Source organism: Convolutriloba macropyga, chromosome 7 (assembly GCF_964194025.1).
Source record: "Convolutriloba macropyga chromosome 7, txConMacr16.3, whole genome shotgun sequence".
In the NCBI taxonomy this organism is placed as follows: Eukaryota; Metazoa; Xenacoelomorpha; order Acoela; family Convolutidae; genus Convolutriloba; species Convolutriloba macropyga.
In genome coordinates this window covers 19,267,147-19,280,533 of record NC_134474.1, presented here as the reverse complement: position 1 = coordinate 19,280,533, position 13,387 = coordinate 19,267,147, and the positions used below count along the sequence as shown (strand labels likewise).

Sequence of the window (13,387 nt, the reverse complement as noted above, 5' to 3'; positions counted from 1 at the left end):
ATTTTGCAGGTGTTGTTATTATGAGGTGACACTTGAAGGCTAGACATGGCAGTTTTCATGGAAACAAACTACAAATTTTTCAGGTTTTGTTCTTCGCCTTCTCTAATAGTTGCTTAATTTTTCTCCTGCGTTTTGAATGAGTGACTGATTTTTTAGAAGAAGTTTAAATCTATATTCTCAGAATAATAGTTGGTAAAAAAACTAAACAGGGCACTTTTCAGTTAACTAAACATTTTTCATTTTTAATTTTTCACTGTCAAATATTGGTTGGATACCTGATATTCAAGAGGTTTAATAAGTGTTCCTGGAATACAGTTGTAAGTTGGGTTTTAGAAGTTTCTGCAAAATATTTTAAGAGAATATTACGCAGAATATCTTTCGGCTGTGTACGTCGTCATCCACTTTGCTTTTCCTCTTTTCTCTGAACCGATTGCGGAGGTTGTCTGTCAATTGGTATTTTTTGTTGCAAACTAACTATATAACAAAAGTCTTGTCTGAAGTTTTTTGGTGTAGCAACTAAAATTGAATTTTATCAGTTGCTATACAAGTTTTTGCCAGGTAGTTTTCACATGAAATTTCTGTTGTTGTTTCAAAGCTGAGTCTAATCTTGTAGATTTTGCGTTGATGTGAGAACGGTCATTGTCATACTTTGTGTCATTTCCGGAGTTCTTCCGGCTATGTTTTAAGATCTGTTCAAATTTTTTAATGATTGTTTTGCGGCGTAAAATTTTTTTACTCGAATCTTAGAGTTAGAAAATGGGGTGGGAACAAAAGTTCGCTTTCTCGCTAGTGCTTTTTATTCACTTAGCTACATTTTGACCTTGGTTGTTACTGTCTTTGCAATTTTTTTCTGGCTTTTTCTAAATGATTGTCCCAATTCATTCATCGTCCGTTCTAGTTCTAGTGTTTTGTTTATTCAATGGAAATGCTTCGAATTGTACGTCCGGACTTGTTCTTCTCTTTTTTAATTTGCTTTACCTTTTGATCACGTTTTCACATAATTCACGATTTTAACGCGTGACTTCATTCATTGTTTCAACTGAATGGATTTCAAATTCCTTGACGTATTGGCTTACGTAATGTAGTGAATACGGTCAAAGTCAGAAGAGCAAAATCAAAAGAAACAGTATAAACATATAAAGCCCGGTCATTAAGTGACAATGCATTACGTTATCGAAATTAACTGAAGCGTTTGCTAGCTGGCATTAGTATTATGCTTAATTGCCTTCAGTTTAGAAGCTGAATTACTTGAAGTTTTAGAATCTAACCGATTATGCATAATTTACACACAAGAACTCTTTGGCCCTTGAGATTTTCTCTTTTTTTTCCTTTGTGATATGAAATTTGATGGATTCTCAAATTACAGACAGATATACCGGCAAATTTAATGCCGGTGAGGGTTTTTATTTCAGTAAAATGGACAAATCTGAATTCGGCAAAGCATTTGGTTGAAAATTGTCATCAAGCTAAATTTTCAAGCAGAAAAAGAAATCAATTAATTAGTTATTTTGGCCAGAAAATGGAATTCTGAATAAAATTCTTATGTTTTTAAACAAACTTCAAACACTAAGCTATTTCGAGTAACGCTGCTTTTTATCTAGCTTGAGTGAACTCAGGAGTCCATTTTTTACTGAGTGTGGTAAGTTATTTAAGCTCAAAAACTACTCACACAATTGACGAGAAAAGTGATGCATAATGCAGTAAAAAATAACCTCACGAAAGAGAGCTTTCGTCAATGAGAACTGTTTTCAATGGGACTAAATGACATGACAACGCACGCAAAATATGTAGAATAAATCATTAATATTTTCGGAAACACGGTGTCATAATCGTGGAAACCATTAGCTATCAACGAAAAACATTAAACATTCTTTTCTTACTAATTGGGGAGCCAATAAGTACTGCTATTACTAATGAGAAATAATGACAAGATAACAAAAAGAACAAAATTTACGGATAAAGCTCAAGAATTTACAAATATAGAAAGAAAACAGAAATGTATAAAGTCAATTATTGCCTGCCCATTGATCCATTCAAATTAGAGCATTTTTGGTTTTTTTGGGAACACATTTTCATCTTCAGTGCATTTTAGTGACATAACGAAAGATATTACCGCAAATTGCCGAATGTGAAAAAAATTGCGTTGAAAACGTCTTTTTAAGAAATTTGGGAAAACATGATGTTTCAAATCTACTCAGTATGTCGCGTCATTCACCAGTCCAGCTTGAATAATATCAATAATCGAATCTGGCTTTTAACCGAAATCAAAAATTAAATTTAAATGAAAATGACGCTGAAAGATCCAATTTAAGCAAAATTGATTGAAATAAAAGAAGGCAAATTGCCGTTTCAATTATTAATTGCTTTCTCATGCAGAGCTTTTGGCAGCTGAATTCAAGTGTTGGCAGCTTACAACTATAAGTAAAATGGAAAGGGCGTCGAAATTGTTTGCAAAATTGATTGTTCTCTTTAAAATAGTTGACAAATCAAAAAATAAAACCTTAATTTTTTTGTCTGCTGAAGTGTAATTTCCTATTGCTCTAAAACGTTTGAATCAACTCTGTTTCTCGTGCTTCTGTTTTAGAGCATTCTTTTTTCTGTCTAGAGAATTTCGCATGCTTTATTTCTTGATTTTTGTTCTTGTTCAGAAATTAAGTCTGTTGTCTTCTCGGCACTTTTGCAACTCACCCCCCCCCCCCCCCCGATAAATGGGCATTTAACTTTTAGGCTTATCGCGGTGCATTCGCTTTTTTTTGAATAGCAACTTGCTGTAACAAGGGGGCGTAACAAATGGGATTTTAGTCCAAATTATTGATCATTAGAACGTGAAGTAATATAGAGATTTTTCAAAATCTAATTGCAGTTTAAAAAGAGCCTTCTCTTAAGATTTCTAATATTGATTAAATCTCTAAAATTGATTGAATTTGACAAAACTGACTTTTTCACAGGCAATTGATGCTGTTTTCAAAGAAATTGCAATCGGTTGCAAGGAGACGAATTCAATTTCACATTTTTTTTGTGTTAGGCAAGTCTTAAGATCCCCCCTTCCACTAAATGTGTCAACTATCTGGCCTAACTTCATTCTATGTCCCATCTTCAGCCTTTTAAGTTACATGGATGTTATTTGAAAGTCGTCAGTGCTAGAAGTCAAAATGCTAGAAGTTGCTTTCTACATAGCCAAAAATTGACTTGCAGTTAATTTCGTCATTTTAAAACGTGCAATTTGTGTTTTATGTATAGGTTACGTGACTCTGCTTGAAGTCACTGAAAACTTCTGGCGATTATCGAGAACCGCGAAGCGGTTCGAGATAATAAGTCAAGAATTTTGAAGTGACTTCTGCAGAGTCACGTAACTATGCTTAAAACACGAAACTTGCACGTTTTAAGTTGACGAATGTTCATGGAAGTCTAAGTATATAGGAACTTCCTGCACTGCAGATGGCGTTTAAAAATTTGCTAGTGAGGAGCTTCGGGCATTTTCTCTCACATACACGCCAACTCCCCACAACCCCCAGCCTCGTACATCCCCTCCACCTCGTTCCATCAGTAAGCCCGCAAGTTATTCTGTTATGTTTGTTTTCATTAAGATCCACACCGGAGAATCGTGAACGTTCATATTATGTGGGCTGTTTAGGGAAATTGAGGGAGAGGAAAGGGTTCCATCCGTAGAGCTACAGCCAAGTTTCAATCGACGAATGAATGACGAACACGCCTTAGAAGAAAACCAAAACAATAGACGCCACCGCAACGATGAACCAATTCCCAGCTCTAGAGCTGATACTCCTCCGTTGTTTTTTGAACTACCTGCACAACCTGTGTTAGATGTTGATTTGAGCGTCACATTACTAGCGTTTTACGTCTATATGCATACTCCATCCAAGTTTTACGTGCATTTGGCCGATGAGGAAAAAATACAGGTGAGTAATTAAGTTTCATTTCGGAGCCAATTTTTAAATGGCAAAGTGAAGTAACTGCGAACTGGAGAACAATTTTTAAAATAAAATAATTTAAAGTGACGGCACGATAGAATCAGTGAATAGTTCCAAATTCAAATGGAATTTTGCGAACGCTAGCGGTAAGTGGGAAAAATTAATTTTTTTTAATCTTAAACAGCCTCGTCGGAAACTCAAAAAGGTTATTATGTAGGAGCTGAGCGTTTTGCAATCCAAAGGCTTTCGATTATGCTAGGGCTTTATCTTTTTCCATTTCAAGGAATTTGGACTGATTTGGTGCTGAAGATATAATCACACATATTGATACCGTTTGAAGCCACTCAGTAGTCTAATTTGAGTGTTGAATGCAGCGATTGACTTTCATATTCAATTATGTTTTTGATTTGCTATCGAACGAAGCTGGTATGTTAATGCCTGCAGCTCGTCCAGTATTGTGATGCTTTTATGTGCCTAACGTCGTTTCCCATGTTAATTGGCAGTAAGTTTTACGCGGAATTGAGTTATAAGTTTTTATATTAGGCTTCTCTCACTTGCTAAATGACCTCTTAACCGTAATATTCAGGTGGAAAATAAGGTAAAATCAAACGCAGCTTAGTAAGAAATAAACAGAGTCAATACCGAAAAACAATCAAAAATAGAACTTTTGTTGTTCTACTTTTGTTTTCAATTGCTCTCGGTGCTCTACTTTTGTTTTCAATTGCTCTCTTTTGAAACGATTTGTGGCCGCAGCAACTCCAGGAACTCCTTTCTGCATCTGTCGCTATATATATTCTAGAGAGCGTAATTCGGAGCAATTCGGGAAGTCTGTAGGCTATAGGTACTTTGTGAGTTATTGGCAGTATTGAAAATTCTTGTGTGCGTCATTATCCTTTTTATCCATATTGTATGTTGCGTGCCATTCTATTGTTTAGCCAACATTTTTAATACGATGCTGTTTTTCCAAACGAAGTTTGTGATTTTTCTCTGTTTTGTCATGTGTTTAATTGCTCTCAAACGAAGTTTTTATCAATTATATTAGTCCTCTGGTCTCTATTATGCGATTTTTCGCTTGACCGCTTTTTTGCCCGACGCTTTTAACTTTTCGCCCTCAAAACGGGATAAACAGGTAAAGCACGGAGGGAATTAGGTGGCTGAGCAGCTCTCTTATAGCGCTATGCATTGTTAGCCTCTAAGTATGCGATTCACCAAAACTGTTTTGAAGAGAATTTCATTGTGTGAAGAGCGGTTCTTAATCTTAGAGTTTGAACCCCCTCAGTCCCTCTTTCTCGCCTCACCCCACCACACCAATTCACCCGTCCAATGTCCTCCACCTGATGCTTTGAACCCCCACCTAGTTCAGCACTCTGAAATTCCTTAGACCCCTCTTAGACCCCACACCTAAATCTAGTATCACAGCCCCATCCTGCTAATAAAGAAGACAACTGCTCGCCTGTCATTTGAGAGTTATTTGCCGACCTTAGTCGGTCATGTTTAGTAACCAGCCGTCAGCCTGTCGACAGCTGTCATTTAGGCCCGCTCGCTTTTTTATAATTAGCTTTACATTTCACATTTTCCTTTTTTTTATATTTCACGCATTCAAGTTTGACTGGTGATTTAGTACACTAACTGTTTCAACTGAATGAACTTTGAATCATTGTTCTGATTTAAGTAGGCACTGTAATGAATACGGTCAAAGTCTAAAGAGCAAAATCAAATGAAAATGGATAAAGCCCGGTCATTTAGTATATTAGGTCACCAAAGTCCGTTAGATTGGTTGCTAGTTGGTTTTAGTAGTGAGCTTAAGCCTTCAGTTGAGAATTTGAATTAAGTTGGAGCATTTTAATTTTAGACTGTAACTGAAACTGCACACGTAATTAAAGCACTTTTGACACGGAGAACATTTTTTTCAATTTCTATCTTCCTCTGTTTCCACCTCGATGTGCGTCAAACGCTTCAACGGCGGCTAATTTTCGGCAATTTTCTTGCTTTGTTTTTAAATAATTTTTGCTCTGTTTTTTTTCACAGACTTTGCTCTATATAATCGCAGTCTCTATTACTTGGCTATTTTTCTAAGACAGTTCGATAATGTGTTTCTGAAGCTGTTTGGAAGTTTAATTTTTGTCCCCTAATGGTTTTCAAAGCAGTGGGTGTATGTCTTCTTGATGCTTTTTTGAAGTTTGAAATGTTGATGTGTAATTTGATCGCTGTGATTGCACCAGCTCTACAGGTTTATTTATTCATTTTCACTTTGGTTTTTTATAGCGGCTCTCATCCCAGTCGGATATTATAGTTGGTCGTTTTTTAAGCTTATTCGAATAAAAATTTGATTCACTTTAACTTAATTCTCAGATTATTCGACAGTTTGCGTGATCTTCATTTCTATATCATCCACAAGTGTCAGCAACTTAACTCGAGTGGTGGTAGTTCACTACTAAAAGTCAAACCAATGGTGCGCCGAAACTTTTTCCCTGATACTTTTTAGTGATTATAGTGGTATTAACTTCTATCGAACCCTTCCATATTGTTACAATGCTTTTTATAGCTGCGAAGCTGTAAGCTGAGCGTAGCTATATTGCGGTGCTCTTGGTTTTTTTTGTTTCGTCGTCTGACGCTTTTTTTTCGTTTTACATTTGTTCACACAGCAAAGCCGAAAAAGTCAAATTTTCTGAATGACTTCTTCCTCTCACTAACGGCATTTGCGCGCGTGAGGTCATTGCTCACTCGCTTTAGCGAAAGTTTTTAGGTTATTTGCGTGATTAGATTTTGATCATACGTGACTTACCTCACTCAATAAAATGACTTTTGCACTTTAAAATTTAAGTTTAATTTGAATTTGTTTAAGGTCAAAGGAACTCATATGTGCAGTAAAGGTCCCTAATAAGAGGCTTCTGTGGAATGAATTTTAACAAGCTTTATTGATTTATCGCTGAATGTTTTTTAACCTAGTTTTTTGAGCGGCGTCGATTTTTTTTTCAATTTAGATCTGTATGTGTTTCTATCTCTATTATATGGCACGCAGGTCTATTCTTTCGCAGCTATTCCGGCAATCTGCCGGCTATGTTTTTATAATTCCCTTTACTTTTCACTTTTCCCGTTTTATATTTCTCGCGAACTCAAGTTTGACTGGTGATTTAGTTCATTAACTGTGTCAACTGAATGAACTTTGAGTCATTGCTCCCATTTGAATACGGACAAAGTCTAAAGCGCAAAATCAAATGAAACTGGATAAAGCCCGTCATTTAGTATATTAAGTCATGAACGTCCGTTAGAATGGTTGCTAGTGGGTTTTAGTAATAAGCTTAAGCCTTCAGTTGAGAATTTGAGTTAAGTTTGAGCATTTTAATTTTATGCTGTAACTGAAACTGCACACCTAATTAGAGAACTTATGACACGGAGAACAGTTTTTTTCAATTTCTATCTTTCTCTGTTTCCACTCACTGAATTTGCTCTGTTTTCGTTCCACTGATTTTGCTCTATCTGGTTGCTCTTTCTTTTATCTGGTTATTTTTCAAAAAATCTATAACGCGTTTTTGAAGCTGTTAGAAAGCTTGATTTTGGTCCCGTAATGGTTTTCAAAGCAGTTGGTGTATGTGTCTTCTTAATGCTTTTTTTGAAGTTTGAATTGGATTTTGATGGCTGTGACTGCACTAGCTCTACAGCTTTATTTATTCATTTTCTTTTTGGTTTTTAATAGACGCCCTCATCTTCTCAGTCGGATATTATAGATGGCCGTTTTTGTTTCTTATCATTCACAAGTGTCAGCAGCTGAACTCGAGTGGCGGTAGTTGACTACTAGAAGTCAAATGAAAGATGTCCCAAATTTGGTGGAAATTTTCTCACTGATTTTTATTAGTGGTTATAGTGGTTTATAACTTCTTTTGACGTCATTCAAACCCTCATGTACTGAATTTTGTTGCACCCTTCACCCCCCCCCCCCACCCCACCCCACGACACAAACAGGCTGCAATAGATTCGAGCTCCCACTAGTCGTTCGAGAACAATTCCTCTGAGGATATTTGGTTATCTTAATAAGTCTCAGTTGCCGTCTCTAATGTTTTAGTAACAATAATAGCCGCTGCATTCTCTCAATGTGAAATATGAAGATGTTCAACTACAAAATGAAGTTTAAAAATTTGCACCTTTAAAATTGTTTGTACAACAATCAGTTTTTTGCCCCCAAAAATGTTCAATGTTCTCTAGTAATGCATAGGCGCACTTGTGTAAACCCCTCAAAAAGCAGCCATCGGTTTTCGAAGACTGACACTTTGTCTTCATGAAATGAAAGTGATTTTTGTTTCCTTTGCCCGTTTTTTGTTCTTTTTGCTGCGTTCTTTTTTATTTAGTCTCATCAATGAGAGGTCTCAATGGCTATATTGAGGCGCGGTTAAATCAGATACTGATTTGAGCTGAAATTAATAGTTTTGATTACATTGACACAATCTGTTTTCGAAAATTTTTTTACTAATTTTTAGCCTTCTTCATCTGATGTTTTTTTTCCGGTTAGTTAGTCTCATTATTGACAGCTCAAAGTGGCTGTCTTATGAGTTCCTTTTTAATCAGTTACAAGGTTTTTTTCTATCAAACATTTATGACTACATTGACAAACGCCTGCTTTCAAAAATGTTGTTGTCGGATTTTGCTTCTTTTTATAGATTTCTTGTTCTGTCACTTAGCCGCAATAGTGATAAATTTCGTTGGCTTTATTTTTAACCATGTTTGAGTTTACCAAGTGTTTTAATCTCGATGATGCAGTTTTTAACATTTTTGACCTTTGACTCTTGACTTACCTCACTACGCCTTATTAGTCTCTGAGTATGCGATTCACTGAATTTGTTTCATGACGTGAAGGGCGGTTCTTAGTCTCAGAAGTTCATAGTCTCAGAAGACCCCCATCCACGAGCACTCCCCCATGCACTCTCCTCTACCTGGCGATTTCGAACCCCCCCCCCCCTCATCCCGACCCTACCCTCCGCCACCACCCGCCGCGGCCCATTAAAAACCTTTCGCCCGGCGCTAGTCGGTTATGATTGTCTTTATTACATCAACATCCAAAGTTTACAAATCTGTAATTCGCTGATTAATTGCTCTTGAACGCAGTTCATAGCAATTATTGTAAACGTGTGTGTCTTTTTTTATGCAAAATTTTCGCTTGACGGTTTTGACTTTTCGAGTGACTTTTACGCCCTTGACTTTTTGCATTTCGCGTGATCTAAAATTCTCTCTCAATCACAATTTCATGCAGCTGAACTCAATTGGCGGCAATTTAATATTAAAAGTCAAATAAAAAGTGCGCCGAAACTGGTGTCATTTTTTTACTTTAAATCTTAATAGTGGTATATGTTAACCTCTAATATGGTTATTTGAAGCCCACTATAGAACTTCTTAGTCCCATTTAGGCTACCCCCCCCCCCCGACTGAAGCAGGCTGCAATTGATTAGAGCTCCCACTAGTCGTTCAAGAGCAATTCTTCCGACGTTTAGTCGGTTATGTTTTCTTTTCTGTTTAATGGGATTTAAAAATCTCTATTTTGGTTTAGTCATTTATATAGGTTTTATAGTTTTCTTTCTAAAGTGTTGTACATATATTCCATTAGTGAGTTTCCCTCTTTAGAGTTCGGAGAAAAGGTTAATTGGCTTAAACTTCAGTTCCTATTTTTCGTTTTGATCAAGGCACTTTATTCGCGCTTGACTTTTGACATACTTCACTTTAATTAAATGGAATAAGAACAGAATTTATCAACAATTTTATGCTATACAGTAAATACGTTCGAGTTCAGTTAGGAAAATCAAAATTACGATCAAGTTACCGGTACCGCATTTTTGAGTAAATTTACTCGTTTTTATTACCAGATTTCATTTTTCCAATGTTAATACACGGGACGGAAAAGCGGTTCCTTATATCGAAATTCTTTTCCTTCTTGGCGCTAAGAATTGTGCCCAGATTGTTTGCAGCATTGTCCCTCATTATAGTAATCTTAGAACATCAAATCGTAAAATTGTGCGGCAAAAGGATTTAATTTATGTGAAATGCCCTTACAACCGAAAGTAAGTACTTTTCACTTGTATTTGATGCTATTGTTCATTTTAAGGCTTTTTATTGCTTTGTGGAAACCACTTTCACAAAATTTAAGCGTTTGTTGCATTTAACGGAAGTCGGTGCCCGAAAGCGCCAGCCACATTCTTTAGAAGTGGTTTTAGTTCGGTACCGGTTGATGCGCGTAATGAAATTATAATGGATGTCATCAAAGCAGTTATTAATTGGCATCAGCTTATTGGCCTGAATTCAGATGTCAGTCTAATTATCTAACTAACCAGAGCTGAAAATGTAGAGCATTTCAGACATCATAATCGATTTTTCCTTTTTTCCGTCTATTCCAATCCCAATGATGGTCGCATAAGTTAATCGCCGCTAGTTTACAGCGTGCTGTCGGCTACGTTTTAAATTGCCTTAGTCAAGTGTTTGATAGACAGGTTAGGTGAAATCTTTTGACTATTTTTATCATTTTAAGTTAAAGTTCTCGGTTGTTTCAAAGTCGATTTGATGTTGAGAATAAAGCGAGAAACGACTCTTTCCGTTTAGGAGTTAGCCAATCGCTGTGATCAACTGGCACAGTCGGCGATGGATATTGGAAACAGACGACTAGTTGTTGGTCAGCTACTTCTATACAAGTGCGAATTTGACGAGTCCTGGTCCAGAGCACAAATGCTACCAAATGATCATGTTCTGATGGTAGATTTTGGCTCGAATGAGAAGTACAATCCTGCCAGAGCTAAATATTTGCCCAAAGAGTTAACAGCGCATCCTGTAATGGCTAGGCAATGTTCTTTGGCGGGGGTCCTGCCTACTAGTGGAGCGTGGTCTAGTGGGGCCATTGAAGAGATGACAAATAGGTAGAGAAAGCATCTTTACTTGAGCATTCGAAGATTTTATGCGCAGCTCTATTTATAAAAAATGTCTTTGACTCGACAGAAATGCTTGTCAGAACTGCGTCCAGAATTGCTCTCAAACGAAGTCTGTAGCGATTATATTAGTCGTGTGGTCTTTTTTTATAAGCTTGGCCATTTGTTTTCTGGCCCTTTTGACTAGGCTATTGACCCGGCTGTCGTTTGAGGGCAATTTGTCCGACGTTGGTCGGTTTGTTTAATTGCTCTCGAATGAGAAGCAATGAGAAGTTCAAATCAGAACAAAATGTCTACATTATTCAGGACGAAAGGTTGAAGTTTTCGACTCACTTTCGCTTCATTTCCTTTAACTCGAGCTCGGCTACAAAATACCTGACATCCCGCGCGCATATAACTCTTCCTACAAATTCCCTTTAGGCTCACTAAGGGTAACTTGATTCAGGACATGAATTCCAAAATTGCGCAGGGCTCATTTAATCTTTTTTCTTTTTAGACTTATTTGAATTTCAGTTAAGTTTATGTGCGGAACTTCTCATTAATTGCTCTCGAATGAGAAGCAATTGCTCTCGGATGAGACGCACAGTAAACGTGTGTCTTTTTTATGCAGATTTTTCGCTTGACCGTTTTTGCGCTTTTCTTCTAGAATAATCTTTAACTTCCCAAGTGACTTTTTCACGCACTTCTTCTTTCCTTTTGACTGATTTCAATTGCTCTCACTCCGAAATAAATTTGGTTGTTCAAACAAAACCGATCGTTTGAGATATGATGACAAGGCCCTGATAGCTGTGTGTTTAATTGCTCTTGAACGAAGTTCATAGCAATTATTGTAAACGTGTGTGTCTTTTTACGACTCGAAGAGGAGTATTGAGATTCTACAAGTTTTTTACGACTCGAAGAGGAGTATTGAGATTTTACAGGTTTTTTTTTAGCAGAAAGCAAGTTTGTTCATGACTTGAATTTTGATTTCTTTCTGTTCGAGCATTTGCCTCTGTTTTTGATTGTTGACTTGTTTTCGAACATTGAAGTTTAACAGTAGCTTCGTTTGTAATGTATAATAATTAGTTACTGCTGGTAATTTTCAAGGTGAAAACGTCATTTCGAGATTTTTTGCTCCTATATAAGTCACCCCTAATTACTTAAACTACACCGCACAGACCCCCCCGACCACCTATCTACCCCCCGCTCCCACAACTTAACCCCCACCTAGCCCTACACCCTCCCTTCACCTATCTACCCCCACCTACCCCCCCCCCCCAACTACCCCAGCACTACCCACCTCCCCAACCTATCTACCCACCCACCTACCTACCCCCCCCCCTCGCCCCAACTTACCCCTACACCCCAAACTACCCCCTCCCTTCACCTACCGCCCGCCTATCCCCCCCCCACCACCAACTACCCCAGCACTACCCACCTCCCCAACCTATCTAACCACCCATCCCACCTAGCTCCCCCCCGCACCTAAAAAATTGTCGGCGTTTTTGAAACAATTTAATATGGTTTTTTGGTCTACTTTTTTTTCTTGTCTATTTTGATGTTCTGATTTCTGTAAGGTTAGGTTAGAGATTATAATGCACGACGATTCTACTGGCTATGTTTTTATGCAAAATTTTTGACGGTTTGACTTTTTGAGTGACTTTTACGCCCTTGACTTTTTGTGTTTCGCGTGATCTAAAATTCTCTCTCAATCGCAATTTCAGGCAGCTGAACTCAATTGGCGGCAAATTAATACTAAAAGTCAAATGAAAAGTGAGCCGAAACTGGTGCCATTTTCCACTTTAAATCTTAATAGTGGTGTATCTTAACCTCTAATGTGGTTATTTGAAGCCCACTATTGAACTTCTTTGTCCCAAGTTTACGCCCCGCCTGTCATTCGTGGGCAATTCCCCGACGATAGTCGATTTGTTCAGGCGTTTCGTCTTAAAAGCTAGAAAAAATCACCGTGACTCACCTGACTACTGTTCTCACGAACTGAAGTTCAAATCAGGACAAAATGTCAATGCGAAAGGTTGAAGTTTTCGAATCACTTTCGCTTCATTTCTTTTAACTCGAGCTCCGCTACAAAATACCTCACATCCCGCACGCATATAACTCTTCCTACAAATTCCCTTTAGGCTCACTAAGGGTAACTTGATTCAGGACATGAATTCCAAAATTGCGCAGTGCTCATTTAATCTTTTTTCTTTTTAGACTTATTTGAATTTCAGTTAAGTTTATATGCGGTTTAAATTGTTAAGTGGGTGGTAAAATATAAGTTTTCGGCTGCTTTAATAGTTTTGACTTCAGATGGTATGAAGGTTTGGTTCGTCTGCGGTGTAAAGCGGCTATATTTTAATTGTCGTTTTCATTTACTTTTGCGATTATTTGACTTTTTTGGTAAGTCAATCCAGTTTTTTCAAATGGTTGTCTTTTAGTGAGCTATGGAAATTTTTGAAGCTTAAAATAAGGTTGATTTAAAGATTTTAGCGACCTGAAAATAATTTTGGAGATATCGAGAATCTTGATTACTTCTTAGTATTTTTCTTCTATTTTTCTCTAAATAATAACTGCCGT

The 13,387-nt window shown here is 37.2% G+C and overlaps 1 protein-coding gene across 3 annotated transcripts in view; it reads left to right on the top strand.

The window, feature by feature from the left end:
• The window catches only part of LOC142342676 (uncharacterized), an 83,675-nt gene that overhangs the window by 46,482 nt on the left and 23,806 nt on the right, over positions 1 to 13,387 (top strand). For all 3 annotated transcript variants that reach the window (XM_075394160.1, XM_075394159.1, XM_075394158.1), the window contains 2 exons: positions 3,635 to 3,917; positions 10,512 to 10,822. In XM_075394160.1, coding sequence (XP_075250275.1) covers positions 3,635 to 3,917; positions 10,512 to 10,822 — 594 coding nt within the window. The remainder of the gene's footprint in view (positions 1 to 3,634; positions 3,918 to 10,511; positions 10,823 to 13,387) is intronic.